The 22,497-nt window shown below is 47.9% G+C and overlaps 1 protein-coding gene across 1 annotated transcript in view; it reads left to right on the top strand.

Moving 5' to 3' along the window:
• The window catches only part of LOC311118626 (1-phosphatidylinositol 4,5-bisphosphate phosphodiesterase beta-3-like), a 102,775-nt gene extending 84,660 nt beyond the window's left edge, over positions 1 to 18,115 (top strand). The window contains exons 23-33 of the mRNA XM_084193414.1: positions 1,020 to 1,114; positions 3,622 to 3,757; positions 7,283 to 7,318; positions 7,458 to 7,519; positions 7,680 to 7,789; positions 8,122 to 8,281; positions 13,526 to 13,602; positions 14,088 to 14,177; positions 14,325 to 14,382; positions 14,706 to 14,792; positions 15,628 to 18,115. Of these exons, the coding sequence (XP_084049540.1) occupies positions 1,020 to 1,114; positions 3,622 to 3,757; positions 7,283 to 7,318; positions 7,458 to 7,519; positions 7,680 to 7,789; positions 8,122 to 8,281; positions 13,526 to 13,602; positions 14,088 to 14,177; positions 14,325 to 14,382; positions 14,706 to 14,792; positions 15,628 to 15,933 (1,217 nt within the window). The 3' untranslated portion in view covers positions 15,934 to 18,115. The remainder of the gene's footprint in view (positions 1 to 1,019; positions 1,115 to 3,621; positions 3,758 to 7,282; positions 7,319 to 7,457; positions 7,520 to 7,679; positions 7,790 to 8,121; positions 8,282 to 13,525; positions 13,603 to 14,087; positions 14,178 to 14,324; positions 14,383 to 14,705; positions 14,793 to 15,627) is intronic.
• Positions 18,116 to 22,497: the final 4,382 nt, after the last annotated feature.

The following is a 22,497-nucleotide window of genomic DNA, read 5'->3' as shown; positions in this document are numbered from 1 at the left end:
ACCAACCCCATCAAACATGTGTTATAGAGTATGCTGAGGCCTTGACCAACCCCATCAAACGTGTGTTATAGAGTATGCTGAGGCCTTGACCAACCCCATCAAACATGTTTTATAGAGTATGCTGAGGCCCTGACCAACCCCATCAAACGTGTTATAGAGTATGCTGAGGCCCTGACCAACCCCATCAAACGTGTTATAGAGTATGCTGAGGCCCTGACCAACCCCATCAAACATGTGTTATAGAGTATGCTGAGGCCTTGACCAACCCCATCAAACGTGTTATAGAGTATGCTGAGGCCTTGACCAACCCCATCAAACATGTGTTATAGAGTATGCTGAGGCCTTGACCAACCCCATCAAACATGTTTTATAGAGTATGCTGAGGCCCTGACCAACCCCATCAAACGTGTTATAGAGTATGCTGAGGCCCTGACCAACCCCATCAAACATGTTTTATAGAGTATGCTGAGGCCCTGACCAACCCCATCAAACGTGTGTTATAGAGTATGCTGAGGCCCTGACCAACCCCATCAAACGTGTTATAGAGTATGCTGAGGCCCTGACCAACCCCATCAAACGTGTTATAGAGTATGCTGAGGCCTTGACCAACCCCATCAAACGTGTGATAGAGTATGCTGAGGCCTTGACCAACCCCATCAAACGTGTTATAGAGTATGCTGAGGCCTTGACCAACCCCATCAAACATGTTATAGAGTATGCTGAGGTCCTGACCAACCCCATCAAACGTGTTTTATAGAGTATGCTGAGGCCCTGACCAACCCCATCAAACATGTTTTATAGAGTATGCTGAGGCCCTGACCAACCCCATCAAACATGTTATAGAGTATGCTGAGGTCCTGACCAACCCCATCAAACATGTGTTATAGAGTATGCTGAGGCCTTGACCAACCCCATCAAACATGTGTTATAGAGTATGCTGAGGCCTTGACCAACCCCATCAAACATGTGTTATAGAGTATGCTGAGGCCCTGACCAACCCCATCAAACATGTTTTATAGAGTATGCTGAGGCCTTGACCAACCCTATCAAACATGTCAGTCTCCTGGTCCAGAGAGAGAGACAGCTAGCTTCTCTAATGGAGGACAACAGTGAGGTGAGGACACACACACACACACACACACACACACACACACACACACACACACACACTGATAGGCAGAGAGACACAGCTAGCTGCTTTGGCCAGCAGTAAAGGGAGGATACTGATAAAATCTGTCCATTCCAACCATTACTATGAAACCATCCACTGATTTTAAAGTAACACCATCCACCACCGCATGAGTTACAAATTAAAGAGGTCACCCAGATTGCAAAAGTACGTATTGGTTTCCTTGTCATGTAAGCAGTCAATGGGATACATTTTGATTTTTTTATTTTACCTTTATTTAACTAGGCAAGTCAGTTAAGAACAAATTCTTATTTACAATGACGGCCTACCAAAAGGCAAAAGGCCTCCTGCGGGGACGGGGGGTGGGATTCAAAATAAAAAATATAGAACCAAATACACATCACAACAAGAGAGACACTACATAAAGAGAGACCTAAGACAACAACATAGCATGGCAGCAACACATGACAACAAAATGGTTGCAACACAACATGGCAGCAGCACAACATGGTAGCAGCACAAAACATGGTACAAACATTATTGGGCACAGACAACAGCACAAAGGGCAAGAAGGTAGAGACGACAATACATCACGCCGAAGCAGCAACAACTGTCAGTAAGAGAGTGTCCATGACTGAGTCTTTGAATGAAGATGGAGATAAAACTGTCCAGTTTGAGTGTTTTTTGCAGCTCGTTCCAGTCGCTAGCTGCAGCGAACTGAAAAGAGGAGCGACCCAGGGATGTGTGTGCTTTGGGGACCTTTAACAGAATGTGACTGGCAGAACGGGTGTTGTATGTGGAGGATGAGGGCTGCAGTAGGTATCTCAGATAGGGGGGAGTGATGCCTAAGAGGGTTTTGTAAATAAGCATCAACCAGTGGGTCTTGCGACGGGTATACAGAGATGACCAGTTTACAGAGGAGTATAGAGTGCAGTGATGTGTCCTATAAGGAGCATTGGTGGCAAATCTGATGGCCGAATGGTAAAGAACATCTAGCCGCTCGAGAGCACCCTTACCTGCCAATCTATAAATTACATCTCCGTAATCTAGCATGGGTAGGATGGTCATCTGAATCAGGGTTAGTCTTGTAGCTGGGGTGAAAGAGGAGCGATTACGATAGAGGAAACCAAGTCTAGATGTAACCTTAGCCTGCAGCTTGGATATGTGCTGAGAGAAGGACAGTGTACAGTCTAGCCATACTCCCAAGTACTTGTATGAGGTGACTACCTCAAGCTCTAAACCCTCAGAGGTAGTAATCACACCGGTGGGGAGAGGGGCATTCTTCTTACCAAACCACATGACCTTTGTTTTGGAGGTGTTCAGAACAAGGTTAAGGGCAGAGAACGCTTGTTGGACACTAAGAAAGCTTTGTTGTAGAGCGTTTAGCACAAAATCCGGGAAGGGGCCAGCTGAGTATAACACTGTATCATCTGCATATAAATGGTTGAGAGAGCTTCCTACTGCCTGAGCTATGTTGTTGATGTAAATTGAGAAGAGCGTGGGGCCTAGGATGGAGCCTTGGGGTACTCCCTTGGTGACAGGCAGTGGCTGAGACAGCAGATGTTCTGACTTTATACACTGCACTCTTTGAGAGAGGTAGTTAGCAGACCAGGCCAAAGACCCCTTAGAGACACCAATACTACTTAGTTGACCCACAAGAATGGAATGGTCTACCGTATCAAAAGCTTTGGCCAAGTCAATAAAAATAGCAGCACAACATTGCTTTGAATCAAGGGCAATGGTGACATCATTTAGGACCTTTAAGGTTGCAGTGACACATCCATAACCTGAGCGGAAACCAGATTGCGTACCAGAGAGAACACTATAGACATCAAGAAAGCCAGTCAGCTGAATATTGACAAGTTTTTCCAACACTTTTGATAAACAGGGCGAAATAGAAATTGGCCTATAGCAGTTAGGATCAGCTTGATCACCCCCTTTAAATAAAAGGACGCACCGTGGCGGCCTCCCAAGCAATGGGAACCTCCCCAGAGAGGAGAGACAGGTTAAAAAGGTCAGAGGCAGGCTTGGCGATGATAGGGGCAGCAACCTTAAAGATAGGATCTAAACCATCTGACCCAGATGTTTTTTTGGTGTCAACTTTTAAGGAGCTCCTTTAGCACCTCGGACTCAGTGACCGCCTGCAGGGAGAAACGTATTAGCGGGGCAGGGGGAAAAGAGGGAGGAGCATCGGGGCTAGTCGCATTAGAAGGGCTGGGAGATGAGGAAATGTTGGACGGGCAAGGAGGCGTGGCTGAGTCAAATAGGAATCCTGACTTAATGAAGTGGTGATTTAAAGAGCTCAGCCATGTGCTCCTTGTCAGTAACAACCACATCATCAACATTAAGGGACATAGGCAGCTGTGAGGAGGAGGGTTTATTCTCCAGGTCTAGACAGCAAGCCATTACCATGCTTTGGTTGCGTTTACGTGGCCACCGTCTCCAAATGTATTTTTTTTTTATGATCAACGTTCTGACTTCGTTGTATGTAGAGTGTGTTGGAGCAGCCAAAGGAGGGAGGGCGGGATTTGGAGGGCGACGCCCCCCTTGTGAAGATCCCCTCCCCCCTCCAACCGGTCCCCTCCCCCATCGATGACATCAGCAACCTCGTCAGCTCACCTGGTCCAGGTAGGGCTACATTGTTACAGAGGAGGGTGGTGGGCGGAGATACAGTGGGGGAAAAAAGTATTTAGTCAGCCACCAATTGTGCAAGTTCTCCCACTTAAAAAGATGAGAGAGGCCTGTAATTTTCATCATAGGTACACGTCAACTATGACAGACAAAATGAGAAAAAAAAATCCTGAAAATCACATTGTAGGATTTTTATGGTGGAAAATAAGTATTTGGTCAATAACAAAAGTTTCTCAATACTTTGTTATATACCCTTTGTTGGCAATGACACAGGTCAAACGTTTTCTGTAAGTCTTCACAAGGTTTTCACACACTGTTGCTGGTATTTTGGCCCATTCCTCCATGCAGATCTCCTCTAGAGCAGTGATGTTTTGGGGCTGTCGCTGGGCAACACGGACTTTCAACTCCCTCCAAAGATTTTCTATGGGGTTGAGATCTGGAGACTGGCTAGGCCACTCCAGGACCTTGAAATGCTTCTTACGAAGCCACTCCTTCGTTGCCCGGGCGGTGTGTTTGGGATCATTGTCATGCTGAAAGACCCAGCCACGTTTCATCTTCAATGCCCTTGCTGATGGAAGGAGGTTTTCACTCAAAATCTCACAATACATGGCCCCATTCATTATTTCCTTTACACAGATCAGTCGTCCTGGTCCCTTTGCAGAAAAACAGCCCCAAAGCATGATGTTTCCACCCCCATGCTTCACAGTAGGTATGGTGTTCTTTGGATGCAACTCAGCATTCTTTGTCCTCCAAACACGAATAGTTGAGTTTTTACCAAAAAGTTCTATTTTGGTTTCATCTGACCATATGACATTCTCCCAATCCTCTTCTGGATCATCCAAATGCACTCTAGCAAACTTCAGACGGGCCTGGACATGTACTGGCTTAAGCAGGGGGACACGTCTGGCACTGCAGAATTTGAGTCCCTGGCGGCGTAGTGTGTTACTGATGGTAGGCTTTGTTACTTTGGTCCCAGCTCTCTGCAGGTCATTCACTAGGTCCCCCCGTGTGGTTCTGGGATTTTTGCTCACCGTTCTTGTGATCATTTTGACCCCACGGGGTGAGATCTTGCGTGGAGCCCCAGATCGAGGGAGATTATCAGTGGTCTTGTATGTCTTCCATTTCCTAATAATTGCTCCCACAGTTGATTTCTTCAAACCAAGCTGCTTACCTATTGCAGATTCAGTCTTCCCAGCCTGGTGCAGGTCTACAATTTTGTTTCTGGTGTCCTTTGACAGCTCTTTGGTCTTGGCCATCGTGGAGTTTGGAGTGTGACTGTTTGAGGTTGTGGACAGGTGTCTTTTATACTGATAACAAGTTCAAATAGGTGCCATTAATACAGGTAACGAGTGGAGGACAGAGGAGCCTCTTAAAGATGAAGTTACAGGTCTGTGAGAGCCAGAAATCTTGCTTGTTTGTAGGTGACCAAATACTTATTTTCCACCATAATTTGCAAATAAATTCATTAAAAATCCTACAATGTGATTTTCTGGATTTTTTTTCCTCAATTTGTCTGTCATAGTTGACGTGTACCTATGATGAAAATTACAGGCCTCTCTCATCTTTTTAAGTGGGAGAACTTGCACAACTGGTGGCTGACTAAATACTTTTCTTCCCCACTGTATACACGAGGACGGAAAGGTATCAAACCCATCATAACGTTCCATTTATTCCATTCCAGCCAATACAATGAGCCCGTCCTCCTGTAGCTCCGCCCACCAGCCACTTCAATTGCTATCTCTTCAGACAACAACATTTCCCCTCACAATTGTACAGTTGAAGTCGGAAGTTTACATACACTTAGGTTGGAGTCATTAAAAGTCGTTTTTCAACCACTCCACAAATTTCTTGTTAACAAACTATGGTTTTGGCAAGTCGGTTAGGACATCTACTTTCTGCATGACAAGTAATTTTTCCAACAATTGTTTACAGACAGATTATTTCACTTATAATTCACTGTATCACAATTCCAGTGCGTCAGAAGATTACATACACTAAGTTGACTGTGCCTTTAAACAGCTTGGAAAATTCCAGAAAAGGATATCATGGCTTTTAGAAGCTTCTGATAGGCTAATTGACATCATTTGAGTCAGTTGGAGGTGTACTTGTGGATGTATTTGAAGGCCTACCTTCAAACACAATGCCGCTTTGCTTGACATCATGGGGAAATCAACCAAGACCTCAGAAAAACAATTGTAGACCTCCACAAGTCTGGTTCATCCTTGGGAGCAATTTCCAAACGCCTGAAGGTTCCACGTTCATCTGTACAAACAATAGTACGCAAGTATAAACACAATGGGACCACTCAGCTGTCATACGCGTTCTGTCTCCTAGAGATGAACGTACTTTGGTGCGAAAAGTGCAAATCAATCCCAGAACAACAGCAAAGGACCTTGTGAAGATGCTGGAGGAAACAGGTACAAAAGTATCTATATCCACAGTAAAACGAGTCCTATATCGACATAACCTGAAAGGCCGCTCAGCAAGGAAGAAGCCGCTGCTCCAAAACCGCCATAAAAAAGCCAGACTACGGTTTGCAACTGCACATGGGGACAAAGATTGTACTTTTTGGAGAAATGTCCTCTGGTCTGATGAAACAAAAATAGAACTGTTTGGCCATAATGACCATCGTTATGTTTGGAGGGAAAAGGGGAAGGCTTGCAAGCCGAAGAACACCATCCCCACCGTGAAGCACGGGGGTGGCAGCATCATGCTGTGAGGGTGCTTTGCTGCAGGAGGGACTGGTGCACTTCACAAAATAGATGGCATCATGAGGAAGGAAAATTATGTGGATATATTGAAGCAACATCTCAAGACATCAGTCAGGAAGTTAAAGCTTGGTCGCAAATGGGTCTTCCAAATGGACAATGACCCCAAGCATACTTCCAAAGTTGTGGCAAAATGGCTTAAGGACAACAAAGTCAAGGTATTGGAGTGGCCATCACAAAGCCCTGACCTCAATCCTATAGAACATTTGTGGGCAGAACTGAAAAAGTGTGTGCGAGCAAGGAGGCCTACAAACCTGACTCAGTTACACCAGCTCTGTCAGGAGGAATGGGCCAGGATTCACCCAACTTATTGTGGGAAGCTTGTGGAAGACTACCCGAAATGTTTGACCCAAGCTAAACAATTTTAAAGGCAATGCTACCAAATACTAATTGAGTGTATGTAAACTTCTGACCCACTGGGAATGTGATGAAAGAAATAAAAACTGAAATAAATCATTCTCTCTACTATTATTCTGACATTTCACATTCTTAAAATAAAGTGGTGATCCTAACTGACCTAAGACAGGGAATCTTTACTAGGATTAAATGTCAGGAATTGTGAAAAACTGAATTTAAATGTATTTGGCTAAGTTGTATGTAAACTTCCGACTTCAACTGTATCTTGTTGGTCATCATTAAATGTGTATTATTGTGTGAAGTTATCAAGCGTGTAGCGTTACCTTGCTGTGTAATGAACAAACCGGTCATGTCACATTTCAACCACTCCTGTCATGTCTCTGTCTCCACGTTTCAGGCCAGAAAGAGGATCTTATTGCTACAGTCCTGGCAAGTAAGTACTCTCCATTCCACTCATCTACATTACATTACGCCACAGAACTCACTATCGCCCTCATGTGGTGGGAGTCCAAATAATAATATCAGCTAATTCCACTGTTTATCTCTGTCCCTCTCCCCCCCTCCTCTCTCAGATCTCCAGGCTCAGAAACAGTGTAAAGAACTCCAAGAGCTCCAGAAGAAACACCTGAAGAAGGTTAGACTGACGCTCTCTCACCTCCTCCGTCTCTCACCTCCGTCTCTCTCTCTCTGGAGCAGAATCAGAAATAGTAACTGGCAGAGATCTTACCAATAAACGACGATAATATTATTCATGAACGGCTATTGAAGGTTTCTGTGTGCCTGCGTATTGACAGGTGTGGGCCCTGAGTAAGGAGCAGAGGAGTCGCTGTAGCCAGCTACGCTCTGACACACAGAAACGACGCAGTCAGATGGAGAAAAACCTGAAATGCAGCATGAAGAAGAAGTAAGGAAGGGATGGTGAAGGGGACGAAGAAGAATAATCCAGATAATCCACTAGCCCAGGGCTGTATTCATTGGTCAGACGTCGTAGTAAATCGTTTCGCTAAAAAACAAACCGTTTACTCCAAATAGAAAACGTTTTGCAGAGAGTTTCTATTGGACAATTTCAGGTCGGCCCCCCTGACAGTTTGGTTCCGTTTGGTTCCTAGTGAATACACCCCTGTCCATTCCGAACTACAGCCGGTATCTAGAGAGCTGGGAGGGGGTTTGGAGTAAGACAAGAGGAAGAGACACGGTGGGGAATATAGAGTGTGTGTGTGTGTGTGTGTGTGTCAGTGAGCCAGCAGAGCCGGTGCAGAGGCAGCTGACAGCGTTGGAGGTGGAGCTACAGAAACGGACAGTGCAGCTCAGGGAGTGGCAGATGGAGGAGCTGCTGAAACTACGACAACAACAACACACACTGGAGAGAGAGAAGAGACACACACACCTACGAGAGGTACACACACACACACACACACAACCCAGAGGTACACACACACACACACACACACACACACACCAGAGGTACACACACACACACACACACCAGAGGTACACACACACACACACACCAGAGGTACACACACACACACCAGAGGTACACACACACACACCAGAGGTACACACACACACACACACACCAGAGGTACACACACACACACACACACCAGAGGTACACACACACACACCAGAGGTACACACACACACACACACACCAGAGGTACACACACACACACACACACCAGAGGTACACACACACCTACGAGAGGTACACACACACCTACGAGAGGTACACACACACCTACGAGAGGTACACACACACACACCAGAGGTACACACACACCTACGAGAGGTACACACACACACACCAGAGGTACACACACACACACCAGAGGTACACACACACACACACACACCAGAGGTACACACACACACACACACACCAGAGGTACACACACACACACCAGAGGTACACACACACACACACACACCAGAGGTACACACACACACACACACACACCAGAGGTACACACACACCTACGAGAGGTACACACACACCTACGAGAGGTACACACACACCTACGAGAGGTACAAACACACACACACCTACGAGAGGTACAAACACACACACACCTACGAGAGGTACAAACACACACACACCTACGAGAGGTACACACACACACACACACCTACCAGAGGTACACACACACACACTCACCTACCAGAGGTACACACACACACACACCTACCAGAGGTACACACACACACACACACACCTACGAGAGGTACAAACACACACACACCTACGAGAGGTACAAACACACACACACACACACACCTATGAGAGGTACACACACACACACACCTACGAGAGGTACAAACACACACACACCTACGAGAGGTACACACACACACACACACCTACGAGAGGTACACACACACACACACACACACACACACACACACACACACCTACGAGAGGTACACACACACACACACCTACCAGAGGTACACACACACACACACACCTACCAGAGGTACACACACACACACACACACACACACACCTACGAGAGGTACACACACACACACACACACACCTACCAGAGGTACACACACACACACTCACCTACCAGAGGTACACACACACACACACCTACCAGAGGTACACACACACACACACACACACACACCTACGAGAGGTACAAACACACACACACCTACGAGAGGTACACACACACACACACCTACGAGAGGTACACACACACACACACACACACACACACCTATGAGAGGTACACACACACACACACCTATGAGAGGTACACACACACACACACCTACGAGAGGTACAAACACACACACACCTACGAGAGGTACACACACACACACACACACACACACCTACGAGAGGTACAAACACACACACACCTATGAGAGGTACACACACACACACACCTACGAGAGGTACACACACACACACACACACACACACACACACACACCTACGAGAGGTACACACACACACACACCTACCAGAGGTACACACACACACACACACACACACACCTATGAGAGGTACACACACACACACACCTATGAGAGGTACACACACACACACACCTACGAGAGGTACAAACACACACACACCTACGAGAGGTACACACACACACACACACACACACACCTACGAGAGGTACAAACACACACACACCTATGAGAGGTACACACACACACACACACACCTACGAGAGGTACACACACACACACACACACACACACACACACACACCTACGAGAGGTACACACACACACACACCTACCAGAGGTACACACACACACACACACACACACACACACACCTACGAGAGGTACACACACACACACACCTACCAGAGGTACACACACACACACACACACACCTACCAGAGGTACACACACACACACACACACACACACACACACACACACCTACGAGAGGTACACACACACACACACACCTACCAGAGGTACACACACACACACACACACACACCTACCAGAGGTACACACACACACACACACACACACACACACACACACACACACACACACACCTACCATAGGTACACACACACACACACACCTACCAGAGGTACACACACACACACACACACACACCTACCAGAGGTACACACACACACACACACACACACACACACACCTACGAGAGGTACACACACACACACACCTACCAGAGGTACACACACACACACACACACCTACCAGAGGTACACACACACACACACACACACACACACCTACCATAGGTACACACACACACACACACACACACACACCTACCAGAGGTACACACACACACACACACACACACACACACACACACACACACCTACCAGAGGTACACACACACACACACACACACACACACCTACCATAGGTACACACACACACACCTACCATAGGTACACACACACACACACACACACCTACGAGAGGTACACACACACACACACCTACGAGAGGTACACACACACACACACACCTACCAGAGGTACACACACACACACACACACACACACCTACCAGAGGTACACACACACACACACCTACGAGAGGTACACACACACACACACCTACCAGAGGTACACACACACACACACCTACGAGAGTACACACACACACCTACGAGAGGTACACACACACACACACACACACACACACACCTACGAGAGGTACACACACACACACACCTACGAGAGTACACACACACACACCTACCAGAGGTACACACACACACACACACACACCTACCAGAGGTACACACACACACACACCTACGAGAGGTACACACACACACACACACACACACACACCTACGAGAGGTACACACACACACACACCTACGAGAGTACACACACACACCTACCAGAGGTACACACACACACACACACCTACCAGAGGTACACACACACACACACACACACACACACCTACGAGAGGTACACACACACACACACACCTACCAGAGGTACACACACACACACTCACCTACCAGAGGTACACACACACACACACCTACCAGAGGTACACACACACACACACACACACACACCTACGAGAGGTACAAACACACACACACCTACGAGAGGTACAAACACACACACACACACACACCTATGAGAGGTACACACACACACACACCTACGAGAGGTACACACACACACACACACACACACACACACACACACACACACCTACGAGAGGTACACACACACACACACACCTACCAGAGGTACACACACACACACTCACCTACCAGAGGTACACACACACACACACCTACCAGAGGTACACACACACACACACACACACACACACACACACACCTACCATAGGTACACACACACACACCTACCAGAGGTACACACACACACACACACACACACCTACCAGAGGTACACACACACACACACACACACACACACACACACACACACACCTACCATAGGTACACACACACACACCTACCATAGGTACACACACACACACACACACACCTACCAGAGGTACACACACACACACACACACACACACACACACCTACCAGAGGTACACACACACACACACACACACACACACACACCTACGAGAGGTACACACACACACACACCTACCAGAGGTACACACACACACACACCTACGAGAGGTACACACACACACACACACCTACCAGAGGTACACACACACACACACACACACCTACGAGAGGTACACACACACACACACCTACCAGAGGTACACACACACACACACCTACGAGAGTACACACACACACCTACGAGAGGTACACACACACACACACACACACACACACCTACGAGAGGTACACACACACACACACCTACGAGAGTACACACACACACCTACCAGAGGTACACACACACACACACACACACACACACCTACGAGAGGTACACACACACACACACACCTACGAGAGTACACACACACACACACACCTACCAGAGGTACACACACACACACACACACACACACACACACACACACACACACCTACGAGAGGTACACACACACACACACCTACGAGAGTACACACACACACACACACCTACCAGAGGTACACACACACACACACACACACACACACACACCTACGAGAGGTACACACACACACACACCTACGAGAGGTACACACACACACACACCTACGAGAGTACACACACACACACACACACACACACCTACGAGAGGTACACACACACACACACCTACGAGAGTACACACACACACACACACCTACGAGAGGTACACACACACACACACACCTACCAGAGGTACACACACACACACACACACACACACACACACACACACCTACGAGAGGTACACACACACACACACACACACACACACACACACACACACACACACACACCTACGAGAGGTACACACACACACACACACCTACCAGAGGTACACACACACACTCACACACACACCTACCAGAGGTACACACACACACACACCTACCAGAGGTACACACACACACACACCTACGAGAGTACACACACACACCTACGAGAGGTACACACACACACACACACACACCTACGAGAGGTACACACACACACCTACGAGAGTACACACACACACCTACCAGAGGTACACACACACACACACACACACACCTACGAGAGGTACACACACACACACACCTACGAGAGTACACACACACACACACACACACCTACCAGAGGTACACACACACACACACACACACACACACCTACGAGAGGTACACACACACACACACCTACGAGAGTACACACACACACACACACCTACCAGAGGTACACACACACACACACACACACACACACCTACGAGAGGTACACACACACACCTACGAGAGGTACACACACACACACACCTACGAGAGGTACACACACACACACACCTACGAGAGGTACACACACACACACACACACCTACGAGAGGTACACACACACACACACCTACGAGAGGTACACACACACACACACACACCTACGAGAGGTACACACACACACACACCTACGAGAGGTACACACACACACACACCTACGAGAGTACACACACACACACACACACCTACGAGAGGTACACACACTCTCACCCCTCCTACTGTGTGCTCCAGGCATCTCAGAAACTAAAGGAGACGTCCCAGGAATGCCAGACTGCTCAACTGAAAAAACTCAAGGAGATCTGCGCGAGGTAAGATGGTTATAACACTTTATAACCACTGTATTATTCCCAATATAGATGGACCCTAACCCTATCAAAACACCTTTTATTAGTACACTTAAGTTATTATACGAGAGGTAACATACTGTTTTCTGATCATTTATAATAATAATTGATTGGATTTATGTAGTGCTTTTCCAGCGCTCAAAGCACTTGCGTAGTAAGGGGCAAACTCACCTCATCCACCACCGATGTGACGCTATCACTTGGATGATGACCTTTGTGCCAGAACGCTCACCACACATCAGCTGTCATAACAACTGTATTACTCAGAATGTACCTGGTCAGTTATTCTGATGGAATCCCTTCCTAGTCTGATGCAATCGCAAGCTGCGTTTATACTTTGTGAATTAAAGGTGCCCTACTGTCTTTTTGAAATGTTGTTGTTGATTTGGTTATGGTTGTTGTTGATGATCTGGTAATACCATTGTTGTTGTTGTTGTTGTTGTTTACAGAGAGAAGAAGGAGCTTCAGAAGATTCTAGACAGGAAGAGACAGAACAGCATCATTGAGGCCAAGAGCAGAGACAGAGACAAGGCCGAGTCGTACGTCAGTGTGTGTGTGTGTGCGTCAGCGTGGGTTGGAGTGTGTGTGTGTGTGTGTGTGTGTGTGTGTGTGTGTGTGTGTGTGTATCATTATCAAAGGTAATTACAGTCTCCCAACATTTTTTATGTCCCTCTCTCTCTTTGTAGAGAACAGAATGAGATCAACAGGAAGCATATCTCAGATTCTGTCGCCTTAATCCGCAGGGTAAGTGTGTGCAGGCCACACACACACACATACACACACACACACACACACACACATACACACATACACACACACACACACACACACATACACACACACACACACACACACACACACACACACACGTCTTATCCTCTGAGTAGTACCTCTCTTTTCTGCTCTCTGTCAGCCGTCTCCCTTTGTGAAGTCAATAACTCTTATCTCCCTTCCTCTTTCTCGCTCCTCTCTCCCCCTCTCTCTCTTTCTCTCTCACCTCCCTCTCTCTCACCCCACTCTCTCTCTCCCCCCTCTCTCTCTTTCTCCCCCCCCCCCCCCCACTCTAGTTGGATGAGGCCCAGTCAAGGCGTCAGGAGAAGTTGGTCATTGGTCAGAGAGAAGTCCTACGACACATAGAGGAGGAGAAACCACTGGTGAGACACAGACAGACAGACACAGAGACAGACACAGAGACAGACACAGAGACAGACACAGAGACAGACACAGAGACAGACACAGAGACAGACACAGAGACAGACACAGAGACAGAGACAGAGACAGAGACAGAGACAGACACAGAGACACAGACAGAGACACAGACAGAGACAGACAGACAGACAGACACAGACAGAGACAGACACAGAGACAGACACAGAGACAGACACAGAGACAGACACAGAGACAGACACAGAGACAGACAGACAGACAGACAGAGACAGACAGACAGACAGACAGAGACAGACAGACAGAGACAGACAGACAGACAGAGACACAGAGACAGACAGACACACACAGAGACAGACAGACAGACACACACACACACACACAGAGACAGACAGACACACACAGACAGACAGACACACACAGAGACAGACAGACAGACACACACAGACAGACACACAGACACATACAGACAGACAGACACACAGACAGACACACAGACAGACAGAGACAGACAGAGACAGACAGAGACAGACAGACACACAGACAGACAGAGACAGACAGACACACACAGACAGAGACAGACACACACACACACAACCCTTCAAACTTCAAATATACGAGGCAAAACGCATCATCATGACAGTTTAAGCTCTGTACTGAAAGCACTCCATCTTGAAAAATTGACTGCTGACATGCACCATTTTGGGGGGCATTTTATTAACATTGAACTAATGAATAACGTACTTAAAGAACGTTTTTGAGTAAAGGGATCATTTAATGTTGAAGGATCCCTTTATCTAATAAATCAAACTATTTAAATTCCAGCTGAAGGCCCGGTTGGAGCAAGACTTGGAGGCGGAGCTCCAGCGTCTCCCTGAGGAGATCTGCCAATACCTGCAGGCGGAACTCGAGTCCAAAGGTCTCTGCAGCGACGCCCTCTTTTCCTTATCCATTCATAGCAGCCCTAGCTCCAGCTCAGGCACGCCATCCAACTGCTCCACGCCCACTTTACCCTTAACGCCCAATAGCAGTGCCTGGAACAGGAGCCTGGACAATGGCATCGCCTCATTGGTGGATTCATCCTCTTCCTCTACTCCTGTCCAATCAGAAGTAGAGTTGACCATGGTGTAAATTTAATTATGTCAATTTTATCATAATGGTTCCTGGGCTTTAGTTGGTGAAAAAATTATTTTTGTTGTTTTCATTTTTTATTTGTTTTTAATTGTAATTACATTTTTTTTATTTGATTAAATGTTTAAAGATGTTAATTTGTTCAATTCTTCTCCCCGGTGTTTTAGACAGGGAAAGTAGAGACGAGGTAACCAAAGTAGAGACGAGGTAACCAAAGTAAAAAATATATATATATTTTCTGTTCATTCGTCAGATTTCTTTTTACATGTATATTTTTCTCATCAATGTCTGTCAGAGATTTTGTCTTTTAACCACTCGTTCTGACTGTAGCTTATCTCTTAAGCACTATCTGTCCCAAAACTAAAAGCTGGTGGTTCAACTTGGAATAGTTTCTGTTTGGACTATCTGAATGGTTGGTAATGTTTTGACTTTCGAGACTGGAGAGTCAGGAAAAGCCAAAAAGTTAATCTCAGCACCAAAAACATTTGAGACTCACGCTGGCTGCAGGTGTTGTGGTGCAGTACACATATTAAACCACCAGATGGCGCTGTTGTATCGGCAGTAGTGAGTTGTTTACCCCTCTATCACTGAGATTCTCTGCTATTGGCTAGGCTACGGCTAACGATGAAATATACTTGTTTACAGGAATGTGTGGACAGCGCTAGCTCCGAGCTAGCGTAGCATAATGCTGATGCTACATGATAAAATAGCCAGGATGCTAATCCCCTAATCTGCAGCTGGGGGATACGTTAATAATATTGATGGATGGATGGATGGACAGAGAGAGAGAATGAAAGAGGGATGATGTGGAAATGATGGCCTGCTCCATCTTTGACGTCATTGGTCAGGATGAGTTTTTGACCTCTGACCCCTGTAGTCGTCCAATTAACATCCTGCGCTGGTGTGGGGGGGGCAGGGGTCAGCCCATATGTGAACTATAATCTACAATCTCTGTGTGTGTGTGTGATGCACTGCTCCGGCCGCGGCTTTCTAGGAGCCACGCAAGAAACACAGACAAGTACAGTACGTTCTCAGACACTCTCTCTCGCTCTGTCGGGTTAGGGCCAGTCTAGTTCCCTGTAGTATTGATTTAATCTGAGCCCTATGTGCCCTGGATGAATGTAGTGCACTATATAGGGAAATAGGGTTCCATTTGGGATGCAGATTAAGTCAACAAGTACCTAAAATAATCATGTTCAGTTGCCATTAGAGAGATGGGTTAGGAGACCATATAGAGATTATATAATTATTATGATTTATTTTAGATTATTCCTGTGTGTGTGTGTGTGTGTGTGTGTGTGTGTGTGTGTGTGTGTGTGTGTGTGTGTGTATATTAATCTTCGGGGTAGACAGCTGCTTTTTGGTCTCTAAACTGTTCTCATCTCGACTATCTCTGAGAGTGAGAGTGAGTGAGTGAGTGAGTGAGTGAGTGAGTGAGTGAGTGAGTGAGTGAGTGAGTGAGTGAGTGAGTGAGTGAGTGAGAGAGTGAGAGAGAGAGAGAGATTTCCTCCTCTTTATTTCTCTCTTCCCTCTGTCCTTTCCTCGCTCTAATTCCTTCACCCGTCTCTCTCTCTCACTCCTCCCTCTCTCTCTTTCTGTCGCTCTCTCTTGGTGCCAGGTCTAAATTAAAGATGGAGTTGACACGTGGGCATCTTTCCCACCAGCCTCTGCTGCCAGCTACACAGCTACAAACCAAGGGCAAGCCACTGCAACCTCTTTCACTCACGCACGCACTCACTCACTCACTCTTTTCATTCATTCTTCTCCCTGTCATCTACCTGTAAACACACACACGCTGTAAGGGAAAGTGAAAAGGCAGGAGTGTGTGTGTGTGTGTGTGTGTGTGTGACAAGAAGAAACCAGCAGTCATGTCATAACATCTATCTTCTGTGTGAAAACAAACTTTTACTATTTACATCAATTTCTTTACCACCTTGTTTGGTTTTCCCTTGTGAACTGGTCACACGTTGGTCTGAAACCCAAACCCTTCACCCTTTTCCATATGGGCTCTGGTAAAAAATAGTGCACTGTGTAGGGTACATTCGGGATGCAGACGTTATCTGTACGTGGACGGTGGACTAGAGTAGACTATTCTGTGGATATATTATAGTTATTATTATTCATCTGTCTCTATGTTGTCATTTTACATGACCAGTACTACTGACTAAATGTGCCCCTGGGCAGAAAGGAGGGAAGGAGGGATGGAGGGATGGAGGGAAGGGGGGAATGAGGGATGGAGGGAAGGAGGGAAGGGGGGATGGAGGGATGGAGGGATGGAGGGAAGGAGGGATGGAGGGAAGGAGGGATAGAGGGATGGAGGGATGGAGGGATGGTGGGAAGGAGGGAAGGAGGGATGGAGGGAAGGAGGGATGGAGGGATAGTGGTAGCAGGGGAAGTGTCTGTGAGATGCTCTAGAAGTGAAAGACCTTTTGGAATCTTTCTTTCTGTCCCTCACCCCTTCCTCTCCTCTCCTCCCCCCCTCCTCACTTCTCCTCCCCCACTGAGGCTTGCTGCCTGTCTAACTTGCATTAATGTACCCCCCCCTCCCCCCCCAAAACGTATATATTCACCATCATTGTTTATCTAAACATTCTAACACTTCTAATTAAAAAATAGTAATTTTACCATACTTTTTTTTGTGGTGATTTAATGTAATATTGTCAGCTGAGCAACTTTGAATATTTATACATTGTATGTATATATATATATATATATATATATTTTTTTTTTAGACGATAGGTTGGGGGGAGGGGATAGGACTCTTTCGGTTGTGAGGGACATTTTTTTAGTTTTATTAAACGTTTTCTGTGTTGAATGTTCTGTGTTGAATGTATGGTTCACAGGACCATTACTATGGTACGATTGGGGAGAAGAACAATGTTTTAAAGTTAAAGTTCCAGGGTGCTTTGGGACCCCATAAAGTTGTCTTTACAATATCCCAATTTATATGTATTTATGGGCATCGGGGCATTAGTTTGGCCATTTTTATTTGGTTTTGGGAAACTTCCCAGTAAATGTAACACACAAAACAACAGTTTTAACCTTCTGTCTCTCTTGTTCTGACGAGAATATATATATTTTTAAATTTTTATTTTTTAAGTAATTGCACTTTTATCACCCTGTTTGATTTGTTTTTAAACCTTTTATTCCACGTTTTAAATAGTTTATAGTGTCACCTTATCTCTTCAATCAGTGCTTCTCAACCCTGGTCCTGGGGACCCAAAGGGGTGCACATTGTAGTTTTTTTTTGACTTGGCACTACACAGCTGATTTTAAAATGATCAACTCATCATCAAGCTTTGATGATTTGAATCAGGTGTGTAGTGCTAAGGCAAAAAGTGAAATGGGTCCCCAGGACCAGGATTGAGAACCACTGTATTAGATAGCTACATGACTCCACTACGTTCTAGAATACGGCCAGATAATTCTACTGTAGAACACTATAAGTTCTAGAATACGGCCAGTGGTTCTATGTAAAACTTTAGAGGGGGTATATAGGCCTTCATGTTCACGTGCTAAAGAGTTCCATTGACGTTGTGTGCATGTATCAAATAAGATCTAAATGAAACATAAAGACAGAACCAGAAGGTTGCTCTTGGCTCGCTAACGCTGTTAGCCAGTTTCCTACCCGGGAGACTCAACCTGGGGGCTTATTCAGTTTAGCCTGGAGGGCTAGTTTCAGCTCTCTCTCCACACACACACACACACACACACACACACACACACACACACACACACACACACACACACACTTTTCAGGCTCACACTGTAGACCATGTGGCAACTTTCCTCCCTTTCCTCCCCTCGGGCCTTCTGTAAGGCTGTTGACTACCATCCTTTCTTACATCCACCTATCAACCCATCCATCCCTCCATCCCTCCACCCCTCCATCCCTCCATCCCTCCATCCCTCCATCCCTCCACCATCCCTACACCCCTCCATCCCACCCACCATCCCTACACCCCTCCACCCCTCCATCCCTCCATCCCTCCATCCTCCATCCCTCCATCCCTCCACCCAACCCTCCACCCCTCCATCCCTCCATCCCTCCATCCCTCCATCCCTCCATCCCATCCTCCATCCTCCATCCCTCCATCCCTCCATCCTCCATCCCACCAACCCATCCATCCCTCCATCCCTCCATCTCCCATCCCTCCACCCATCCATCCCTCCACCCATCCATCCACCCACACCCTCCAACCCCTCTCCACCCATCCCTCTCTCCCATCTCTCCATCCCATCCTCCCCCATCTCTCCATCCCTCCACCTCTCATCCATCCATCTCCTCCAACCCTCCATCCCCTCCCAACCCCTCCACCCCTCCATCCTCCACCCCATCCACCCCTCCCTCATCCCTCCATCCCTCCATCCCCTCCATCCCTCCACCTCCCCCTCCATCTCTCCCATCCCTCCCCACCCTCCATCCCATCACCCTCCTCCATCCTCCACCTCCATCCCTCCATCCCTCCACCCTCCACCCCTCCTCACCACCCCTCCATCCCCCTCCACCCTCCCCATCCTCCACCCCTCCATCCCTCCACACCCCCTCCACCCTCCATCCCCCATCCCCTCCATCCTCCACCCCTCCATCCCTCCACCCCCATCCCTCCATCCCACCACCCCACCCCTCCATCCCATCCAACCACCCTCCCATCCCTCCATCCCTCCATCCTCCACCCCTCCACCCTCCACCCCTCCATCCCTCCACCCCTCCATCCCTCCATCCCTCCATCTCTCCATCCTCCATCTCTCCACCCCTCCCCATCCCTCCATCTCTCCATCCCTCCATCCCTCCATCTCTCCATCCCTCCATCCCTCCATCTCTCCATCCCTCCATCCCTCCATCTCTCCATCTCTCCATCCCTCCATCTCTCCATCTCTCCATCCCTCCATCCCTCCATCCCTCCACCCTCCATCCCTCCACCCTCCATCCCTCCATCCCTCCATCCCTCCCATCCCACCCTCCATCTCTCCACCCCTCCATCTCTACACCCCTCCATCCCTCCATCTCTCCACCCCTCCATCTCTCCACCCCTCCATCCCTCCATCTCTCCATCCCTCCATCCCTCCACCTCTCCATCTCTACACCCCTCCATCCCTCCATCTCTCCACCCCTCCATCTCTCCATCTCTCCATCCCTCCATCCCTCCATCTCTCCACCCCTCCATCTCTCCACCCCTCCCACCCCCTCCCACCACCCTTAATCCCTCCATCTCTCCACCCCTCCATCCCTCCACCCCTCCATCCCTCCATCTCTACACCCCTCCATCTCTTCACCCCTCCATCCCTCCATCTCTTCACCCCTTAACCCTCCATCTCTCCACCCCTCCATCCCTCCACCCCTCCATCCCTCCATCTCTTCATCCCTCCATCTCTCCACCCCCTCCATCCCTCCATATCTCCACCCTTTAATCCCTCCATCTCTCCACCCCCTAATCCCTCCATCTCTCCATCCCTCCATCTCTTCATCCCTCCATCTCTCCACCCCTCCATCCCTCCATATCTCCACCCTTTAATCCCTCCATCTCTCCACCCCCTAATCCCTCCATCTCTTCACCCCTCCATCCCTCCATATCTCCACCCCCTAATCCCTCCATCTCTCCACCCCCTAATCCCTCCATCTCTTCACCCCTCCATCCCTCCATCTCTCCATATCTCCACCCTTTAATCCCTCCATCTCTCCACCCCCTAATCCCTCCATCTCTTCACCCCTCCATATCTCCACCCCTCCATCTCTCCACCCCTCCACCCCTTCATCTCTCCACCCCTTAATCCCTCCATCTCTTCACCCCTTAATCCCTCCATCTCTCCATCCCTCCATCCCTCCATCTCTTCACCCCTTAATCCCTCCATCTCTCCACCCCTCCATATCTCCACCCCTCCACCCCTCCATCTATCCACCCCTCCGTCCCTCCATCTCTCCACCCCTTAATCCCTCCATCTCTTCACCCCTTAATCCCTCCATCTCTTCACCCCTTAATCCCTCCATCTCTCCACCCCTCCATCCCTCCATCTCTTCACCCCTTAATCCCTCCATCTCTCCATCCCTCCATCTCTTCACCCCTCCATCCCTCCATCTCTTCACCCCTTAATCCCTCCATCTCTTCACCCATCCATATCTCCACCCCGCCATCCCTCCATCTCTTCACCCCTTAATCCCTCCTTCTCTTCACCCCTTAATCCCTCCATCTCTCCATCCCTCCATCTCTTCACCCCTCCATCCCTCCATCTCTTCACCCCTTAATCCCTCCATATCTCCATCCCTCCATCTCTTCACCCCTCCATCCCTCCATCTCTTCACCCCTTAATCCCTCCATCTCTCCACCCCTTAATCCCTCCACCCCTCCATCCCTCCATCTCTCCACCCCTTAATCCCTCCATCTCTTCACCCCTCCATCCCTCCATCTCTCCACCCCTCCATCCCTCCATCTCTCCACCCCTTAATCTCTCCACCCCTCCACCCCTTAATCCCTCCATCTCTTCACCCCTCCATCTCTCCATCTCTCCACCCCTTAATCCCTCCGTCTCTCCACCCCTTAATCCCTCCATCTCTTCACCCCTTAA

Source organism: Coregonus lavaretus (assembly GCF_964263955.1).
Source record: "Coregonus lavaretus genome assembly, contig: HAP1_SCAFFOLD_573, whole genome shotgun sequence".
Lineage (NCBI taxonomy): Eukaryota > Metazoa > Chordata > Actinopteri > Salmoniformes > Salmonidae > Coregonus > Coregonus lavaretus.
Note: the sequence above shows the minus strand (reverse complement) of the source record. Positions and strands in the feature narration are given on the sequence as shown.